The sequence below is a fragment of the Punica granatum genome, chromosome 7 (genome assembly GCF_007655135.1).
Source record: "Punica granatum isolate Tunisia-2019 chromosome 7, ASM765513v2, whole genome shotgun sequence".
Taxonomy (NCBI): domain Eukaryota; kingdom Viridiplantae; phylum Streptophyta; class Magnoliopsida; order Myrtales; family Lythraceae; genus Punica; species Punica granatum.
The window spans coordinates 2,420,040-2,436,101 of record NC_045133.1 but is presented as its reverse complement, the minus strand read 5'-3'; the positions used below and the strand labels follow the sequence as shown (position 1 = coordinate 2,436,101).

The 16,062-nt window shown below is 38.9% G+C and overlaps 2 protein-coding genes across 5 annotated transcripts; one reads left to right on the top strand and one right to left on the bottom strand.

Annotated features, from left to right (window-relative positions):
* The first annotated feature begins 6,042 nt into the window (after positions 1–6,042).
* LOC116214210 (transcription factor BIM1) lies at positions 6,043–11,252 on the top strand. 4 transcript variants are annotated; one of them, XM_031549560.1, is made up of 12 exons: positions 6,047–6,350; positions 6,521–6,851; positions 6,993–7,070; positions 8,431–8,787; positions 8,868–8,976; positions 9,119–9,249; positions 9,337–9,442; positions 9,566–9,635; positions 9,731–9,826; positions 10,048–10,496; positions 10,673–10,784; positions 10,905–11,252. In XM_031549560.1, the coding sequence occupies exons 2-12, from the start codon at positions 6,812–6,814 to the stop codon at positions 11,001–11,003; spliced, it is 1,647 nt and encodes a 548-aa protein (XP_031405420.1). In that variant the 5' UTR covers positions 6,047–6,350; positions 6,521–6,811; the 3' UTR covers positions 11,004–11,252. The 4 variants fall into 4 exon arrangements, with proteins under 4 accessions (XP_031405422.1, XP_031405420.1, XP_031405421.1 ...); XM_031549561.1 differs by having other exon boundaries at positions 6,047–6,393; XM_031549562.1 differs by having other exon boundaries at positions 6,043–6,851; positions 10,051–10,496.
* Positions 11,253–11,858: 606 nt separating this feature from the next.
* Positions 11,859–15,876, bottom strand: LOC116215103 (rhamnogalacturonan I rhamnosyltransferase 1-like). Its single transcript, XM_031550680.1, has 8 exons — positions 15,123–15,876; positions 14,759–14,826; positions 14,567–14,655; positions 14,302–14,467; positions 13,782–14,071; positions 13,475–13,679; positions 13,220–13,377; positions 11,859–12,545 (listed from the first exon to the last, which is right to left on the bottom strand). Exons 1-8 carry the CDS (start codon positions 15,415–15,417, stop codon positions 12,296–12,298), a joined length of 1,521 nt encoding a protein of 506 aa, XP_031406540.1. The 5' UTR covers positions 15,418–15,876; the 3' UTR covers positions 11,859–12,295.
* Positions 15,877–16,062: the final 186 nt, after the last annotated feature.

The following is a 16,062-nucleotide window of genomic DNA, read 5'->3' as shown; positions in this document are numbered from 1 at the left end:
GACTGTGTCTTTTTGCGAACTTATGTCTCGAGATTATGGCCTATTTAAAGAGCTAGATGTTTATGGGGGGAAGGATTAGATAAATACATCATGTGACTAATGGCGATGCTTATAAGCATAGATTTGCCCCAATACGTTAAAGAAGAATAGGAATTGAGAAAGAGGAAGTGATTTGAAGGGATGGAAATTGATGGAAAATAACAAATTTGAATGGTGACATTGGGCTTGGGGGACCCGACCTGTGGGCCATATGCGTAGGGTAGGGTGGTTGGCCCATCAAAGTAGAAGAGAGTCCCCATCCACCCTTCACGTAACTCTTAATTTAATTTCGGTTTCATGCACGTGAGTGATGGCCCCCCCGCCACAAACCCCCCCCCCCCCCCCCCCCCCCCCCCCCCCCCCCCCCCCCATATATACTAATATACATATAATTATTTACATAGATTATCGCATGCTATAAGAATATTTACAGTAATTCAAATTCCTTGGATGATGCTCGCTTGAGATCTGTTAAAATTATAGAGCAGATGAAATTCCTGTTGAGAGCAGTGACTTGTTTAGTGCGAGAAATTAACTGCGTTTCTCTTCATGCGTCTATTTTTCGACACACGTATGTTTGATCCGGAGATAAAAACGACCTCATATAGCATTTCATACATGCACTGTGTCTTATAGTACTCTCTTCATGATCCCTAAGTTTGGTCATATATATGTTAGTACATGATCGATCTAGCAAATGACAAATCGAGTTTCTGAGCAGTATCTCCCGAATCGACTTTGGTATCTAGGAATGATTGAGGTCAAGACCTTCTAGTTTTGGTCCTTATGAGAGGAGCCGATCTTGAGATCAATTATTTAGGAGGGGAGGGGACAAGTACAATGACTAGCTAGCGAAGTCTTTTTAATATATATATATATATATATAATACTTTACCGAACCGGTGTGTCGCATAGATTTTATAAAGAAAATTTTATTATTAAAGTAAATATAAAAATAATAATTAATTTGAATTTACAATTTACTAGCATGTAAAAAATTATACAGTAAATTCAAACTTGTAATAGATGAATATATATTAAATATATATATAAAAAATTCTTAAACAAGGAATTCATGTAATATATATCTACTATATATATATATATATAACATTACAACTATCAGATTAATTTCCAAGAAAAAACTAATCTAAAATTTGAATATTTTTAGATATGGTCGTTAGCTTTATTTTATAAAAGAATAAAAAACTTATAGTCTATCAACCTTTTAAACATCATTATTTGCTTATAGCCTTTATTATAACTAATATTTCCATATATTAAGTTTTATAAATTTGAACACTTTTAGGTAAATTGACCCAGTCATTTGGATGAGAGTTTTACTTAATTAAACTTTTATAAGATTAGCTATAATGCTTTATTTTAAACTAATTTTAAGTCTATATAACTATAAATAATTATTTATTTTCTTAAAATAATGAGCATATTTATTTGTTAACGATATGATAATAATTGATTAAAATATTTTTCATATATTTTTAATATTTTCTTAAAATGATGAATATATTTTTATTTGTTAACGATATGATAATGAAGTAATTCAAATATTTTTCATACGATTTTTGAACATTTTCTTTGTAATATAAATATAGCATATTAAGATATAAATTAGTAAATAGTTTACCACTTTAACCCCGTATTATTTTGACATTTTCTTTTTTACCCTAATTTAATGCATTGATTACAATTTTATACACATATATATATGTATACTAGTGACCGGATAGTCCTGTGCTTCTAAATTTCAGGGAAAGTCTTTTATGATCTCACATCACCATGTGACATTAGGAAAAGTCAATCAGTACAAGAAATTCCTAAACTAGATTAATCACACGTGGGATTATCATTATTGTTACTAATTGCAAAAAATCCTATGGTTCTTCCTCACCACATTATCGAGATAAATCATTTAAAAATTTCTCTAATTTTCAACTCATACATACATATATATATATATATGTACACACTAAGGGAGATCAAGTTTATATACGTATGCATATATCCACACATATACGTATATATAATTAATTATGGGTGATTGTTATCTTAATCGAACAATATACATACATACATACATATATATATATATATATAGTACGTATAAAGGGTATATATATTGTGAAGCCAAGCTGTTCCGTTGTATTCGTGCACCGCTGGGTGTGAATGCACGCCATGATTGTCGGAAGAGCCAGATCATCTTCTTAACATTAACTATTTGATAATATGCGTCATTTTTTAAATCAATTTAAAGATTAAATATTTATATAGATACTTTATAGTGAATGAGATTAGGGAAATATAATATAAAATAAATAGAGATATAATAACAGGGCAAACGAGAGTTGGAACCCATGATGGATCACATATAAATATATATAATAAAGAAAAGGGTACATATAGATATATAGAAATAGGTTTGGGGTGATTAATTATATGATTTATGTGGTGTTAAACCCCTTAGCACTGCATGTGAGATGCGCCCTAATATGAGAGAGAAGAAAAGGTACACGTGAATTCCATATGGGGTCTCCACCTCACCTCATCCTTTCTTTTCTTTGACGAATGATTAAATTATCTTTTAGGTATCTATTGAAAAAAAAAATATCGATTACGAATGAGGTTCTTGCATTTAGTAAAAAAAATAAAAATCTAAACAAAAGAGTATTGATAATCTTATTGGTAAAAATCTAATTCGAAATTTCTTGATTCATAGGCAAGAATATGCCGCTATACTATATTATCTATCATGTTTAATTAAATTATTCAAAATGTCATTCCAAAAAGAATTTTCTTTTTTTGAAGTGAAAGGAGATCCATGAACATATATAAAGAATAATAAAAAGATACAGATAGTACGCCGTTAAGGTCACTAATAATGTAAATTAAGTCTTTTATAGCTTCAATTTTATCTTAAACTCCGTCACCGAAAAAAAAATCTCAATCTCTACATATATAACTCTTCATCTGAAAGCATACTTAATAATAAATAGTAAATATATAGTAGACAAATAGGAAGCTTTGCTCCGAATATCCCCCGGCCACCCTTACAATTGTAAATTTGCCCTAGTTCTTATGCGAGACATAATCAATTTTATAAATGTTTGGATCAATACACATGACTTCATGATCGAAAAATGTTTAAATATCGGATCAATATCATTTCATACTTGTAGTGGTGACCTTGTAAAATAAAATAATCGAACTACGGACATATACATGGTTCCTGCTTGTTTGAATAATTAACATGCAACATTATATTAGATGCTTTTTCTTTTTTGTTGGGCCAACCATAGAAGAGTTGATTACACAATACACATTGGTGCAAAGTTTCATTCAATATGGCATATAATTACAAACCGACATGCAAGACAAAAGCATTCTACACTATATGTTGATCGAAAATGGACTATATTAGCAGCCAAGCCGGTTACGGAAACCGCGACGTTTAATTTCTCGATAAGATTCGAACTCGATATCCTGTATTAGATACCCAGAGGTTAGCAAAAAGAAGATAGGGTGTGAAGAGAGTGAGAGAGAATGGAGGATTAATGGTAATTTTGGGGGGGGGGCGCACATGTAAATGAAAGCCGAAGGGGAGGAGAATGAGAGGCGGGGAAAGGAAAAGTGGTTCCGCATTTGCCGCTAACAGCTAAAAGTTCCCCCTCGACAGGACAGAGTACGAGATGGTCTCTAAAATATTGATATCATTACTACTACTAATTATTTTTTCTTTTCTTTAATGTGTATTTTGATATTAAAAAATTCGATGAGTATTGACTAATCCAACTCGAACTAAGTCGGTTCATTAGAGAGTAAATCTTTCATAGTTTAGATTTTTTCATTCACAAACTTAGAAATGAGATCTTTACTTGAGAGAAACAAGTATTGAATCGTTTAAATTAATCCAGATTGATCTTATATTTTCTACTTCCGATTAGATTTAGATTTAGATTTATAGCTAGACTCCCAATGCAGCACGTGACCTTTCCTCTACCAGCATCCTCTCTCTCTCTCTGTCTCCATACACAATACAAGTTAAATCTAATCCAAAAAAATAAGGGACAAACTAGAAAATTAATGCAGTGGAGTGGGGAATAAATTGGGATGGATTAAAGTAATAATGGGGATCTGTGCACTAATCATCAGCTGGTAAGTTGTTTTATCCTTTGTCATCGCTTCACTTCTTTGATAGAACTGAATATATCCCTGCATTCTCTCTCTCTCTCTCTCTCTCATAGCTTCTGCTGCAGGTTAAAGGTCAACCACATGTTAATATTGCTGTCTAAGTCAACATGTGATCGATCAGTACCATTCTCTCCCTCTTTACCACTCACGTGACCCCTAGGTGCTGGGACGGATCGACAGGGGCTGGAGATAATGGTCGCTCTCGCTAGAATTTTGATACTTGCTTTAATTTTTTTTTTACATAAATATAATATTTCGAATTTTGATAAAATTTCTTATGTCCATTCCTCTCAATTTGAAAAAAATATTTTAGTATTCGTACAGCTCTAGCTATGGCACGCGTTCGAGGTGGTATGGGTTTCCAACTGTGAAGGTATATATAAAAAATATTGCATAATTATCAGTACTGAGGATCGATGCTAGTGTGGTCATAAGCATGCGTATGAGATCTAACTTGCGTTCTTCACTGCTTACAGCCCTAGCTTTATATATATATATATATATATTTATTAATTTATATCGCCCTGCGGTAGATATATCATATATGTGAGTTCTTTTTTTCTTGTTGGTTGTTCGAGTCAGTTGTCAACGGTAAGACGGTGTTGCTGTTGAAAACACATACTTGCTCGTCGCATGCAGGAACTAGGCCCCATTTGAATTTACAACTATGTTTACCCCCAAAAAGAAAAAGAAAAAGAATGGAATCGATAAATATCTGTATTAAAATTTTCTTCCTTTTTTCGAATAGGATTGCAATGAAAAGGGGTTGAAAAACTTTCGTTTTGATTGGTACTACTCATATATACGTTATGAGCAATAAAATAGTGTGCTTAATTTCCCATTAAAAAATAAGAAGAAGAAAGATATGGTGTACAATTAATTTTAAAGAGTTCAAGTGGGCATCTCCTTTTTTTTTTTTTTTCATTTCTATATTGGGAAGGTAATTGCAACTTGGGACAATTAGACCTATATGTATTATAGTATATGATAGGGCTCCCCATAACTTATCGAGAAAAATGATAGGGGTCCCCATAACTCTACTATTGGGCTTAGGTGACCAAAAGCTAAAGCCACAAGTAAACAATTTTGCTATATTGCTTTGCACATCTACAATTCCTAATTTTTCTCATAAAAAAGAGTTAATTTTCCGAATTTTGCCTCGACCATCATCGAATTGTTCACGACGTTGTTGGCAAGCTACAAGCACAAAGGCACTTCTCGAGAAACACGTATAAAGATGTACGCGCAAGACTCACTTGCCGGAAGCATTAATAAATCATGTATGGGGCAAAACCGAAAAATAATAAAGTATATAGTTCGAAAGCAAAATATCAAGAAATTCGATCCGATTCGATGTGGCCCCGATATTTTAATTAGCGACGCAACGAAAAATCTCTGAATAAATATGAGGGGTTTGGTTCGACCAATTAAATTTAAATTTAATGTTTCCCAGCACGTCAAGTTGGAAATGAAAAGAAGTCAATGGGGATGAATTTATAAATCAATAAGAAAATAAATCGAGGGGACACAAACACATATCTGAGATAAGGCAAACATTTGTCCTCGGAAGCAGTAAATTTGGAAATTTTCATCGGGATCGCCAAACAAGTATTGTTTATTCAAATCTACCCCTCCCCATTAAATGATCATTTTCCGTGACCGTACCACAAACGCCGTCAGTACAGCCGCAACGACGTTAGGAAACGGAACGGAGGAGGAAAACGAAAAATGAATATAAATCAAATAGATTAATAAAAAGGAAAAGAAAACCAACGGAATGCCATAGCAATGGAATGAACTGTATAAAAGATCTCCAAGCTCTTCATCTTCTTCACGGGGGGGGGAGAGAGAGAGAGAGAGAGAGAGAGAGAGAGAGTAGAGAGAGAAAGCGAGGGAGACGGCCAAAGCGCGGCGGGTTTTGGCTGAAGACGAAGCTTTGGGAGGAGATTCAGGGTCTCTGGTTGCATTCGCGTCACTGTGAACGGAGCTTCGAGGAGCCTTTGTGTTGGTGTTGTTCGAATCCAGTGGACTGAGTTTGGTGGTTGAAGCGTTTTCTGCAGCTGGAGCTGGTCCGGTGGTCGGAGCTATCGTAATTCGGATCACTGGTCGGTTCCTCCTGCCCCGCGCGTTTGAATTATCAGCTGAATTGTGAGAATTCAGTTGGATTCCGAGCTGAATTGAGCGTCGTTCAACTGAATTGTGAAAGTATAGCTGGATGTGAGCTCCTACGAGCACGATTTGGTATTCAATTCTGCTGGTGATTGTGTGGATGCAGGTAGTCTGCGGAATTCCGTCCTGTCTGAGCTGAATCCGAGGCAGCAGCTTCCTCGAGAAGCTGTCAGGGAAGCCTGCTGCTGTCGGTGCGAGAGCTGAGGTCGGGGCTTCGATCTCGGAAGCTCTCGGAGCCGAATCTGCATTCCGGACATCGCGCAGATCTGAGGAGGAATTCGGAGAATTCCGGCTCCAACGTTCGAATTACGCTTCAGCAGTGGAGATTTGGATTCGATTTAGCATAATTCTGCTGAATTTCCGGGCGAGAAGTGACAAATCGGAGCTTTTCTCTTTGATGATGGAGCTCCCACAGCCCCGTCCGTTTGGCGGAGAAGGTACTTGAATTGAAATCTTCAATATGGACAACTGAGAGAATTGAAAATCCCTTCCTTTTTTTGGATTTTATTAGTTTTTTCTTTAATTAAAATTCAAAATTTCTGACGATGAGTTGCGAAAAATCCCCAAAATTTCCGCAGGCAGGAAACCCACGCATGACTTTCTGTCACTGTGCAGTCATCCAAATCTCCACCAAGATCCAAGGTCTTCTTCTCAAGGTGTACATTCACTTCCCTTACATTCTATAATTAATTAATTAATTTTCATTTTCCAGAAAAGAAAAAAGAACAACTTTTCCGCTTTCATTTATGGCTTTCATGGATCCCGAAAACTCAGCCTGCTCATTCATGTCTGCCTGTTTCTTCTTGCAAATTTTCATAATCTTGTTTCCTCCCCCGGAATAATTCGAAATATTCAAGAAATATATCTCTTTTATTTTCCTTTTTCGATCAGACCTATGCCTATTGTCTGAAATTAATCCTGCTCGGGCCCTGGCCGCGAGGCGATTTTACGATGCAAGTAAGGTCCATCCAAATTGAGGGCAATTTACCAATCGTCTCATGTGTTTTTCCCCTTCAAATGTTTTAAGTAATAATATGACAAGATGTAGATGTGGTTAAAAAATATTTATGAGAAGCGTAGATATATAATTGGATAGATAGCCTCAGAGGGAGGGAGGGGGAGGGGGAGGGGTAGGGGTTTGGGGTAGGAAGGGAGCACGTGATGGATCTGGGCCATGAATAAAAAGTGGGTCACACTTTGGATCCGAAAAAGAAAATGGTTAGCAGTTAGCAATCAGAGCCATCAGATTGGGGCTGGGGTCCATCCAAAGAGGAGGAGGGCAATAAAAAGGACTTTGATTTGATTTGACACCACGTAAGGCACGGGGCTGTTGGGGGGGCCTTTGATGTTGTGTTTCAGGTTTTCAGAAACTGTGGCTCTTGCTTGCTTTCCTTTCCCCGTATGATCAAACGACACGCCAAAAAAATAAAAATAAAATAAATAAATAAATGAAAAGACAAATTTAAAGTGAAAATTTGCCCCTTTTATCATCCTGTTGTCTCTCTCTCCTGATTTTTCATGTGCTGAATACTATTCATATTTTATCTATTGTTTAAGATTAGACCCCGGAATAGTTCCAGTGGATGGGATCGGTTTGAACAATGCGTGGATTGGGATCGGTAGATTCCTACCGGGATGAGACTCTGTGTCACTCATTCTGTCCATCTTATTTTGCTTTAGAAGATTAATGAAATTTCATTGCCCGGGAATAGAAGGAGAGATGGAAAAAGGTCATGTTAGTTTTTCAGAGTACATGAGGCACGGGGTTCGAGGAAATATAGACTGCTAACTATTAGTTTGGTGATCAGGGATAAGGATACCTGAGTTTAAGTGGAAAAGGCCAATATGACGTAATAATTCCTCTACAAATACTATTTCGTGTAAATCAAATACTTCCATATTTGATTCTTTAAATTGAATTCCATCAATTTTCCTTTCGGTCGATTCATCACATAACTTCCACTTTGATATGAATGTAAGTTGATGTGGACTTGACTTTGTCATCATCATTGACAGGAAATCTCCTTAAAACTCATGATTTCTTGGGTAAGACGGGTGCCAAGGAAGAAGTCTCTAGCGAGATACCGACGGTGGAGAAGCCACCACCCCCGGCCCCGCCACCTTCAGTGGAGCACATCCTGCCTGGCGGAATTGGAACTTACAGTATAAGCCACATTTCATGCTTCAACCAGAGAGTCCCGAAGTCCGAGGCTACTGTGTTTACGGTTGCTCAAACCAGCAGCACCACTGATAGGAACGATGACAACTCTAACTGCAGTTCCTACACAAATAGCGGCTTCACCTTGTGGGAAGAATCAGTCGCCAAGAAGGGAAAGACAGGGAAGGAGAATTTACACACTGCCGCTTCAAAAGGTTTGTATAGTTATTAAAATGCCAACTTGTCCCTTTGAAATTTTATCCGTAATCTGATCATCAACTTTTGCATCTGACAGAGCCTGCGGTGAAGTTGGGCCAATGGGCATCATCGGATATGCCATCACAGTCATCTTCCAGCAACAACAACAACCACCGCAACTCGTTCAACTCTCTCTCTTCTTTGCAGTCAGTAACTCTCTTCCCAATTTTACTTACTGCTTACTACTCAAATGTCATATTTCTAATTTTAAAACTTTATAGAACAGTAGCTCGTGATGGAATTTAGAACGGATAATTGATGGCGAGTATTTTGGGTAATATGCAACAGGGCATCGACACAGAAAAATCAGAGCTTCATGGATATGATAAAATCAGCAAAGGCTGCAAGCAGCCAGGAGGAAGAATTGGATGATGAGGAGGAGTTCGTAATAAAGAAGGAGATCTCTCCTGCTCCTAGAGGTAGATTTTTATCTTCAAATTCGCTTCATACAGTTCCCGGTGAACCATGTTAAACAGACACAAGTAACTTTTTTTGGATGCATGCAGATTTGAGGGTGAAGGTCGATGGCAAGAGTAGTGACCAGAAGGCGAATACTCCAAGATCCAAACATTCTGCTACTGAGCAGCGGAGGAGGAGCAAAATAAATGATCGGTAAGTTTTTCACTTTTCGTATGCAAAGCTGATCTTGTGGATGAGTTGTTCATTGAGTCGCCTGTCTTTAATGATTCTTTAATCTTGAGTTTAATATATTTGACATGCTTACTGTGCATGCAGATTTCAGATGTTGAGAACACTTCTCCCTCAAAACGATCAAAAGAGGGATAAGGCATCGTTCTTGTTAGAGGTACTTGTGTGCTCTGCATTTCAAATTCACCTTATATAGTATCCTACATTTTGGTTTTCAGTTTCATCTGATACAGCAGTTGAACGCTTATGCAGGTTATTGAGTACATACAATTTTTACAAGAGAGAGTCCAGAAATATGAAGGTTCATATCCTGGGTGGAATTACGAACCTGCTAAGATGATGACTTGGGTATCTCCTATTTCTCTTTTCCTTTTAACGGACAGAAAATATAGACATTTTGCATTATGGACATTTCACATGCTATTTCAAAAGCAATTATAGCTGCTGGATTGGGCTTTGTGATAGAATTATCTAACCATATCATATGATTTAAGATTATGGAATACAAAGATGGGCTTTTTAGCTTTCATTACTCAACAACTCTGTTCTTTTGTTTTTGTTTATTGAAGCAGAGAAGCAATCAGAGGCCTAACGAGGCTTACGTAGATCATTCTCGAAGTGCAAACGGTGGCGGTTCCACCTTAGTATTTGCCACAAAAAATGACGAAAACAACATGTCTGTCGCTAATAGCACTAAAAATCATCTTGAATCCGATTCGGGTGCTGGCTCCATATGCAAAGCTGTAGATCATCTCAACCATGCGGTGACAAATAAGGGAGTCCCTTTTCCTCTCGCTCTGCAGCCAAACATCCTTGCCCCGGTCAGGACTGCTGCCGCAACTCAGCTGTCACCGGTAGTCAGTGCCGATTTGGGAGCCAAGGCCGTGCAGCCACAGTCACAGACAGCTCAGGGCAAGCCATTTACGAAGGAGTGCACTGCTCTTAATGATAAGCTGAAGGAGCAGGAGCTGGCTGTCGAGGGCGGCACAATAAGCATATCCAGTGCTTACTCTCGAGGGTAAGCCACCATTCTAAATCCTTGCCAACCGGCCGAAAAATGATATGGAATTAGTAGTGATGCTTGTCGAGAATATATTGCAATTGCTCGTCGGTGTTCTCTTATTTCTTTAGCAGCTTAAATTGGATGTCTGTTGTCGATTTTTTGGTTGATGATTAATAATTGCTTTTTAACAGGTTGTTTAACACCTTAACCCAAGCACTCCACAGTTCCGGGGTCGATCTGTCTCAGGCGAGCATATCGGTGCAGATTGAGCTCGGGAAGAGAGCAAAATCATCCATTCAGAAGGTACGGTTTACTTGCTTCCTTTCTTTATATGGGTCTTGTTCTATATTGATCCGTCAAAAGAAAACTTTCTGCCATTAGAGACTGAATTGTTTTTCCCCAATTATGTATTGATGAAAACAGGACAATGAGACACCGGCAAACCAAGGTATGACACGCCCTCGAGTCTCCGGGGACGACTCCGATCAAGCCCTGAAGAAGCTCAAGACTGGAAAGAGCTAGAGACACCGATTGCTAACCCTTTTTTTTTTCCCAAGAAATATTATTTGTTCAATTTTTGTTTTTTTTTTAGTCGATCGTCTCCCCCATTGGTTTTAGAGGGATTAATTATATAAGGAATCTCCTGGTTAATAACTTAATCCAGTTGAGACCCACTTGTACATTTGTAAGATCCTTTTTCGGTTTTGATGCACATAGAATTCTCTGACACCCATTAATCTGAATTTTCAGCAGTCTCTCATATTCTTTTCTCGGGTAACTTTCTCAACATGTTCTCATCTGTCGTTCCAGTATAACATATACATGTCTCTTCATCCTCCATGACTTGTTATAGATGATCATTCGGTGCTGATCACGTAAAGCTTGCTCGGCACGGGCCTTGGCTGAAGTGTGGTTCCAATCAAGGGGGAACCTGGGTCATTGAAATTCACTTCGGTTCAATGACAGTGTGATCTTCCCTTGATGATCATGGAAGATCCATTCTGCTAATTAGTCAATTGGTCCGGCATTCTTGCTGTAACACACTCGCATCGTCGTACGATCTGATCGGTCTGTTCTGCTTTTTCCAAAGCCCAGACTGACACTTGTTCTAAGTCCCGATGGCTTTGGATTCAAAACATATACTACGCTTGAATAGAACAAACGCAGCACCCGCTCATAATTGCCAAGGCTTAGAGCATTAGAAGCTCCACTGCTTAGTGGATTTCGGTTAACATAAGACACCCTTGTTCGTGGACAGAAATGCATATCAAGCGTCGGCATGTGGTAAGAAGTCGTAGGTAATCAGGGCTTCCGACGAATATCGTTAAGAAGCTAAGGCATATGAAAGCATCAGAGAGAAACCAACTTGATGCTTGGTTAGCCAGAAAACTATAAATGAATGTAATGATTCGCGTTGAATTTGCCTTCAGTCAATAAATGGTTTTTACAAGAAAGCTACAGATGGTCAGGGTTCCACATCCTATAAATCAACTTGAAACTCGAAATTTGTTACGCGAATCTTCGGCGTGACCAACAGTTCCTATGTTTAACCTATAACAGACATTTCTCCCAGCTTGTTTTTCTTTAAACCATCTAGGATCCCCTGAAGTACGTGCTAGGACAAGTCATCCCTCGAGCAGCAGGCCCACTAACATCTGAGGCTTCCGAAAAGTTCCGCGTCATCTATCACGTAATATCCTCTGTACTGGTGCATTCCTGGATAGATCACAGGTCGAAGATCTCTCTAAGGGGATAGCTCACCACTGCATATGCAAAAGATTGATGACCCTTAGCTTCTTTTTCAACAAAGTTCTTCACCAGGCAACCTTTGGCAATTCCTTTGACGATTGCAAACACTCGTATGGGTTGGCATAGAAGTAATCCTCTTCCTTCGGCCTATCTGGGATTACCAACCGCTCCGTTGGTTGCCCAAATCGATGCGCGTGAGCTTCCTTTACAGCAGATGAGAACTCATCCCAGCTTAGCAATTCATTGTAATATTGGTCTATCAACTCAACTAGAAGCCTCCTGTCCAAAAGAATTGTCTTCTTGAAACCAAGATATCTGAAATAAACATCAGAATGGGATTTCAAATCAGCAGGAACACTTCTCCTCCATTGCCGGAACTGAGATTAAAATAGGAAAAAACCATAACAGGAGAACAAGGTACGGGAACTGAGAAAAATATATATATCTTCTATCATATAATTTGCCTATTTAAAAATGGACAAATTGACCAAATATAGATGGTAACACCCTATCTGATCTATATAATGAACTTATTTATGCTAGGAAAGCGACATGTACAGACTTGTGCTGTCCATGGAACCGAGATGTTCAGACTAGCATCTCAGATTTGCTACAACAACTAAAGGGCTGTATATCGTAATCTAAGGTTGTGTTTGTTTACAACTTAATTAAATAAGTGCTTAAAAGCTAGTTACAAGTTAGCTACATGGGAAAATGAATAGAAGAGAAAGAGAAAGATGAAAGATAATGGTCTTATTTACTTAATGATTGAGTCAAAAACCACTTTATGAGTAAGCACAAAATTTTGACTTAATGATATAAGTCATTTTTCACTTATCGGTGCTCACAACCCCTTACAAAACATTTTCTCACCCTTATCATTCCTATTCTCTTCCTATACATTTCTTTCTTTAACTAATTAAGTGTTTAATTTTTAAGCACTTAATTTATCAAACAAAACCAAAGTACTATGACAAAATTTCAACTACCTGCGATGTCCTTCAACAACCTTGGCCATGTTGCCATCATATGTTGGAACAAAAATATCACTTTCCAGTGACACAAGATAATCCAATGCTGCCATCTGAGATGAGTGGTTCTGGAAAAACCTAAGGTCTGCGGAATCGAGCAATGTCTCCTTTCTAACCTGTTCCGGACGTACCAAGAATTAGATTTTAAGTCACGGTCACAAACAATAACAAAACGTTATATCTTGATGAGTTGATTCGACTGAGACCACTGACCAATTTCGGATAAGCCTTGGCAAGAGCTTCCGTTCTCCTTTCTCCGCCATATATTTCACCAGCTGCAATATAGATTTGGATATTTGGGTCAATATCAAGTGCTCTCAACGTCAGAGCAGTTTCCTCAGGAGTCAAAGGGCATAGACCATCTTTTCTTTTCAGGTCAGAATTAATTATTTTCTCTTTCCACCAGGGATAAGCATATCTGCCAACAAATGGAAACAGAGTCAAAGAGAGAATGAAAACATCTCTCAAAAGTATCCGTTCATCATTTTGCTTTTGAGGGAAAAAAAAAAAATTAGCTAACCTCATTCTCGTCAGTTCTTCAGCTTCTTCATCACTGCAACCATGAGTACAGCCCGAAAAGGCCAGCATGTCCATCTCATACCTGAGATGAAGCACCAAAAAGGGACCATTCTGCCTTAAAAGCCTGATGACTCTCTGACCCAGCTCCTCTATCTGAGAAGTGAATCTGAGGGCACTGAAATTAACTCGGCAGCGGAGCTTCTGAAGCTCTAGAGGCAGACCATTATTTGCAAGTCGAGCATCAGTTCTATTCAGATGCAATACTTTATACTTCTGTATCAGAGGAAGAATCTGATCCACAAAAAAGATAAAAATTAAAAAAGGATCAGCCAGCGGGTTACACTCCAAAACAAGCATAAGAGACTTACGTAATCATAGAATGCCACATGATTTTATGTATTTCATCCATCAAGGCACATAAACAAAAGTTTCAAATTAAAAAAAAAAAACCCCATAACCAAAGACACACGAAGGGAAAATAAATGTGGCAGTGAGTTAAGGAAGCTCCGAGTAAAACTGACCTGAAGATGGTAGTAAGAAATGTCGGACCAACTGACTGGGGGCATTGAACGGGTCTTCCCTAGAGCAACTCTCTTCTTGAGCTTAGGTGGCAATTCCTTTAAAATCCGAACTTCATCTCTCAAAGATGTAACGAAATGATCCACATCAAAGATGTCTTGAAATTCACTATAAAAAACCAATGGATATTTAACATTGAAACACGAGAATCACACTTTGCTCCGCAGATATGACATGTAAATATTTCAAGTAACTGAATTCTCGTACCTCGGATCAGCCCAGAAGGAAGTTTTGTCCAATTCAGGAACTATGAGAGTGACATTCAAATACCTCGCTATGGCAACCATGTCACATATCTGAAGACAGTAACATAAAGCATGAACGGTCATAAATCTAATCAGAAATATTCCAAGAGAATAAAAAATCCAGCATTTAATAGAGAATTTCGGGAGCACTCACCGCTGCTCTCATTTGATTAAGTCCTCCATTGCAGGAAACCACCAAGTAGCCATTATTCTTGTAAACTCCTGTCGGCAACAATAACATCATTCCAATAGTACTCGGGACACAACCAAAGATGACACTTACGGAACGAAAACACCATGTATGGAGATGGCAACACAATGAATGCCAATAAAATTGCTTTCTAATGTGAATTCTGCAATTTCGATAGAAAAAGACAAGAAATTCCTGAACCGTGAAAGAACATTTGAGAGCAGACCGATCAAGATTCCTTAGAAACACATCCGTAACGAAATTGGCATACGAAACAAACTACAGAATCACGGAATGGCGATCAAAGGAGTTTGGGAAAGAAACTCACTCTTGGGAGGCAGAACCTGCAGGGGAGGAGCTAGAACGGCCTTACTCTCCAGAACCACCGCCGTCTTCTCCTCCTCATGAGAGTGGCAAGAAGGCCATCCCTTCAGCAGCCGAGGGCCCCACGTCTCCCCCAGTGTGGTGAACTGAACTATGCAGGTCCAGAGGAGCAGCGACGTGGCGGCGCGTACCATCCACAGCTTCATCTGTGACCGGGGCGACGTTGACACCACCCCGGACCCCGAGGGCTTCGTCCCCATCTCGACGGTCTCCCGCTCCTTCTTCTCCACTTTGCACATTTCAGCTTCCCAGCAGCTCAGTCACGCCATTGAAGAGATCCCGCGGAAGTAGAAATTAGAATCTGATCTGTAGCAGCAGCAGCAGAAGACAAATGCAGCACTGACAGCCTAGCTCAATTAGCTTAACTCTATCGATCCCTTCCGTCAATGTGACACGGAACCGCCAAATTCCGACCACATTACCAGAAATCCCAGCATCCAATGAGCAAAAACCCTAATCCAACGACTCCTCAACTCAGACTCGGACAAGGACCGCGTATCAGAATCTCCGATGTGGACGGCCGGATCTCAGGAGGATATAGGAAGTTTACCGCGCTGCCGGGGGGAGATCGCCGGCGAGTAGGCTGAGTGAGAGAGTAGTGAAGGAGACGCGCGCGCTGAGGGAGTTGAGGTCGATAGCTAGCCGTACGTTTCTAGGTTCCTGGACTAAACCATGGGTAGTGGTCGTTTTAACCTGCAGTTAGCCCCATGTAGAGTCGAGATGGTCTTCCCAATAAACGATCGACAGGTGTCACTGGAGGCCTGATATTAACACGAGGACTAATTGTTAAGGAACTGGACGGACAAGACTAATTGCCCACGGCGTCGGCATTAATAGCGATTCGAGAAGTTCGTTTGGTGAACTCATGCCTCCTTTTAAGGAAG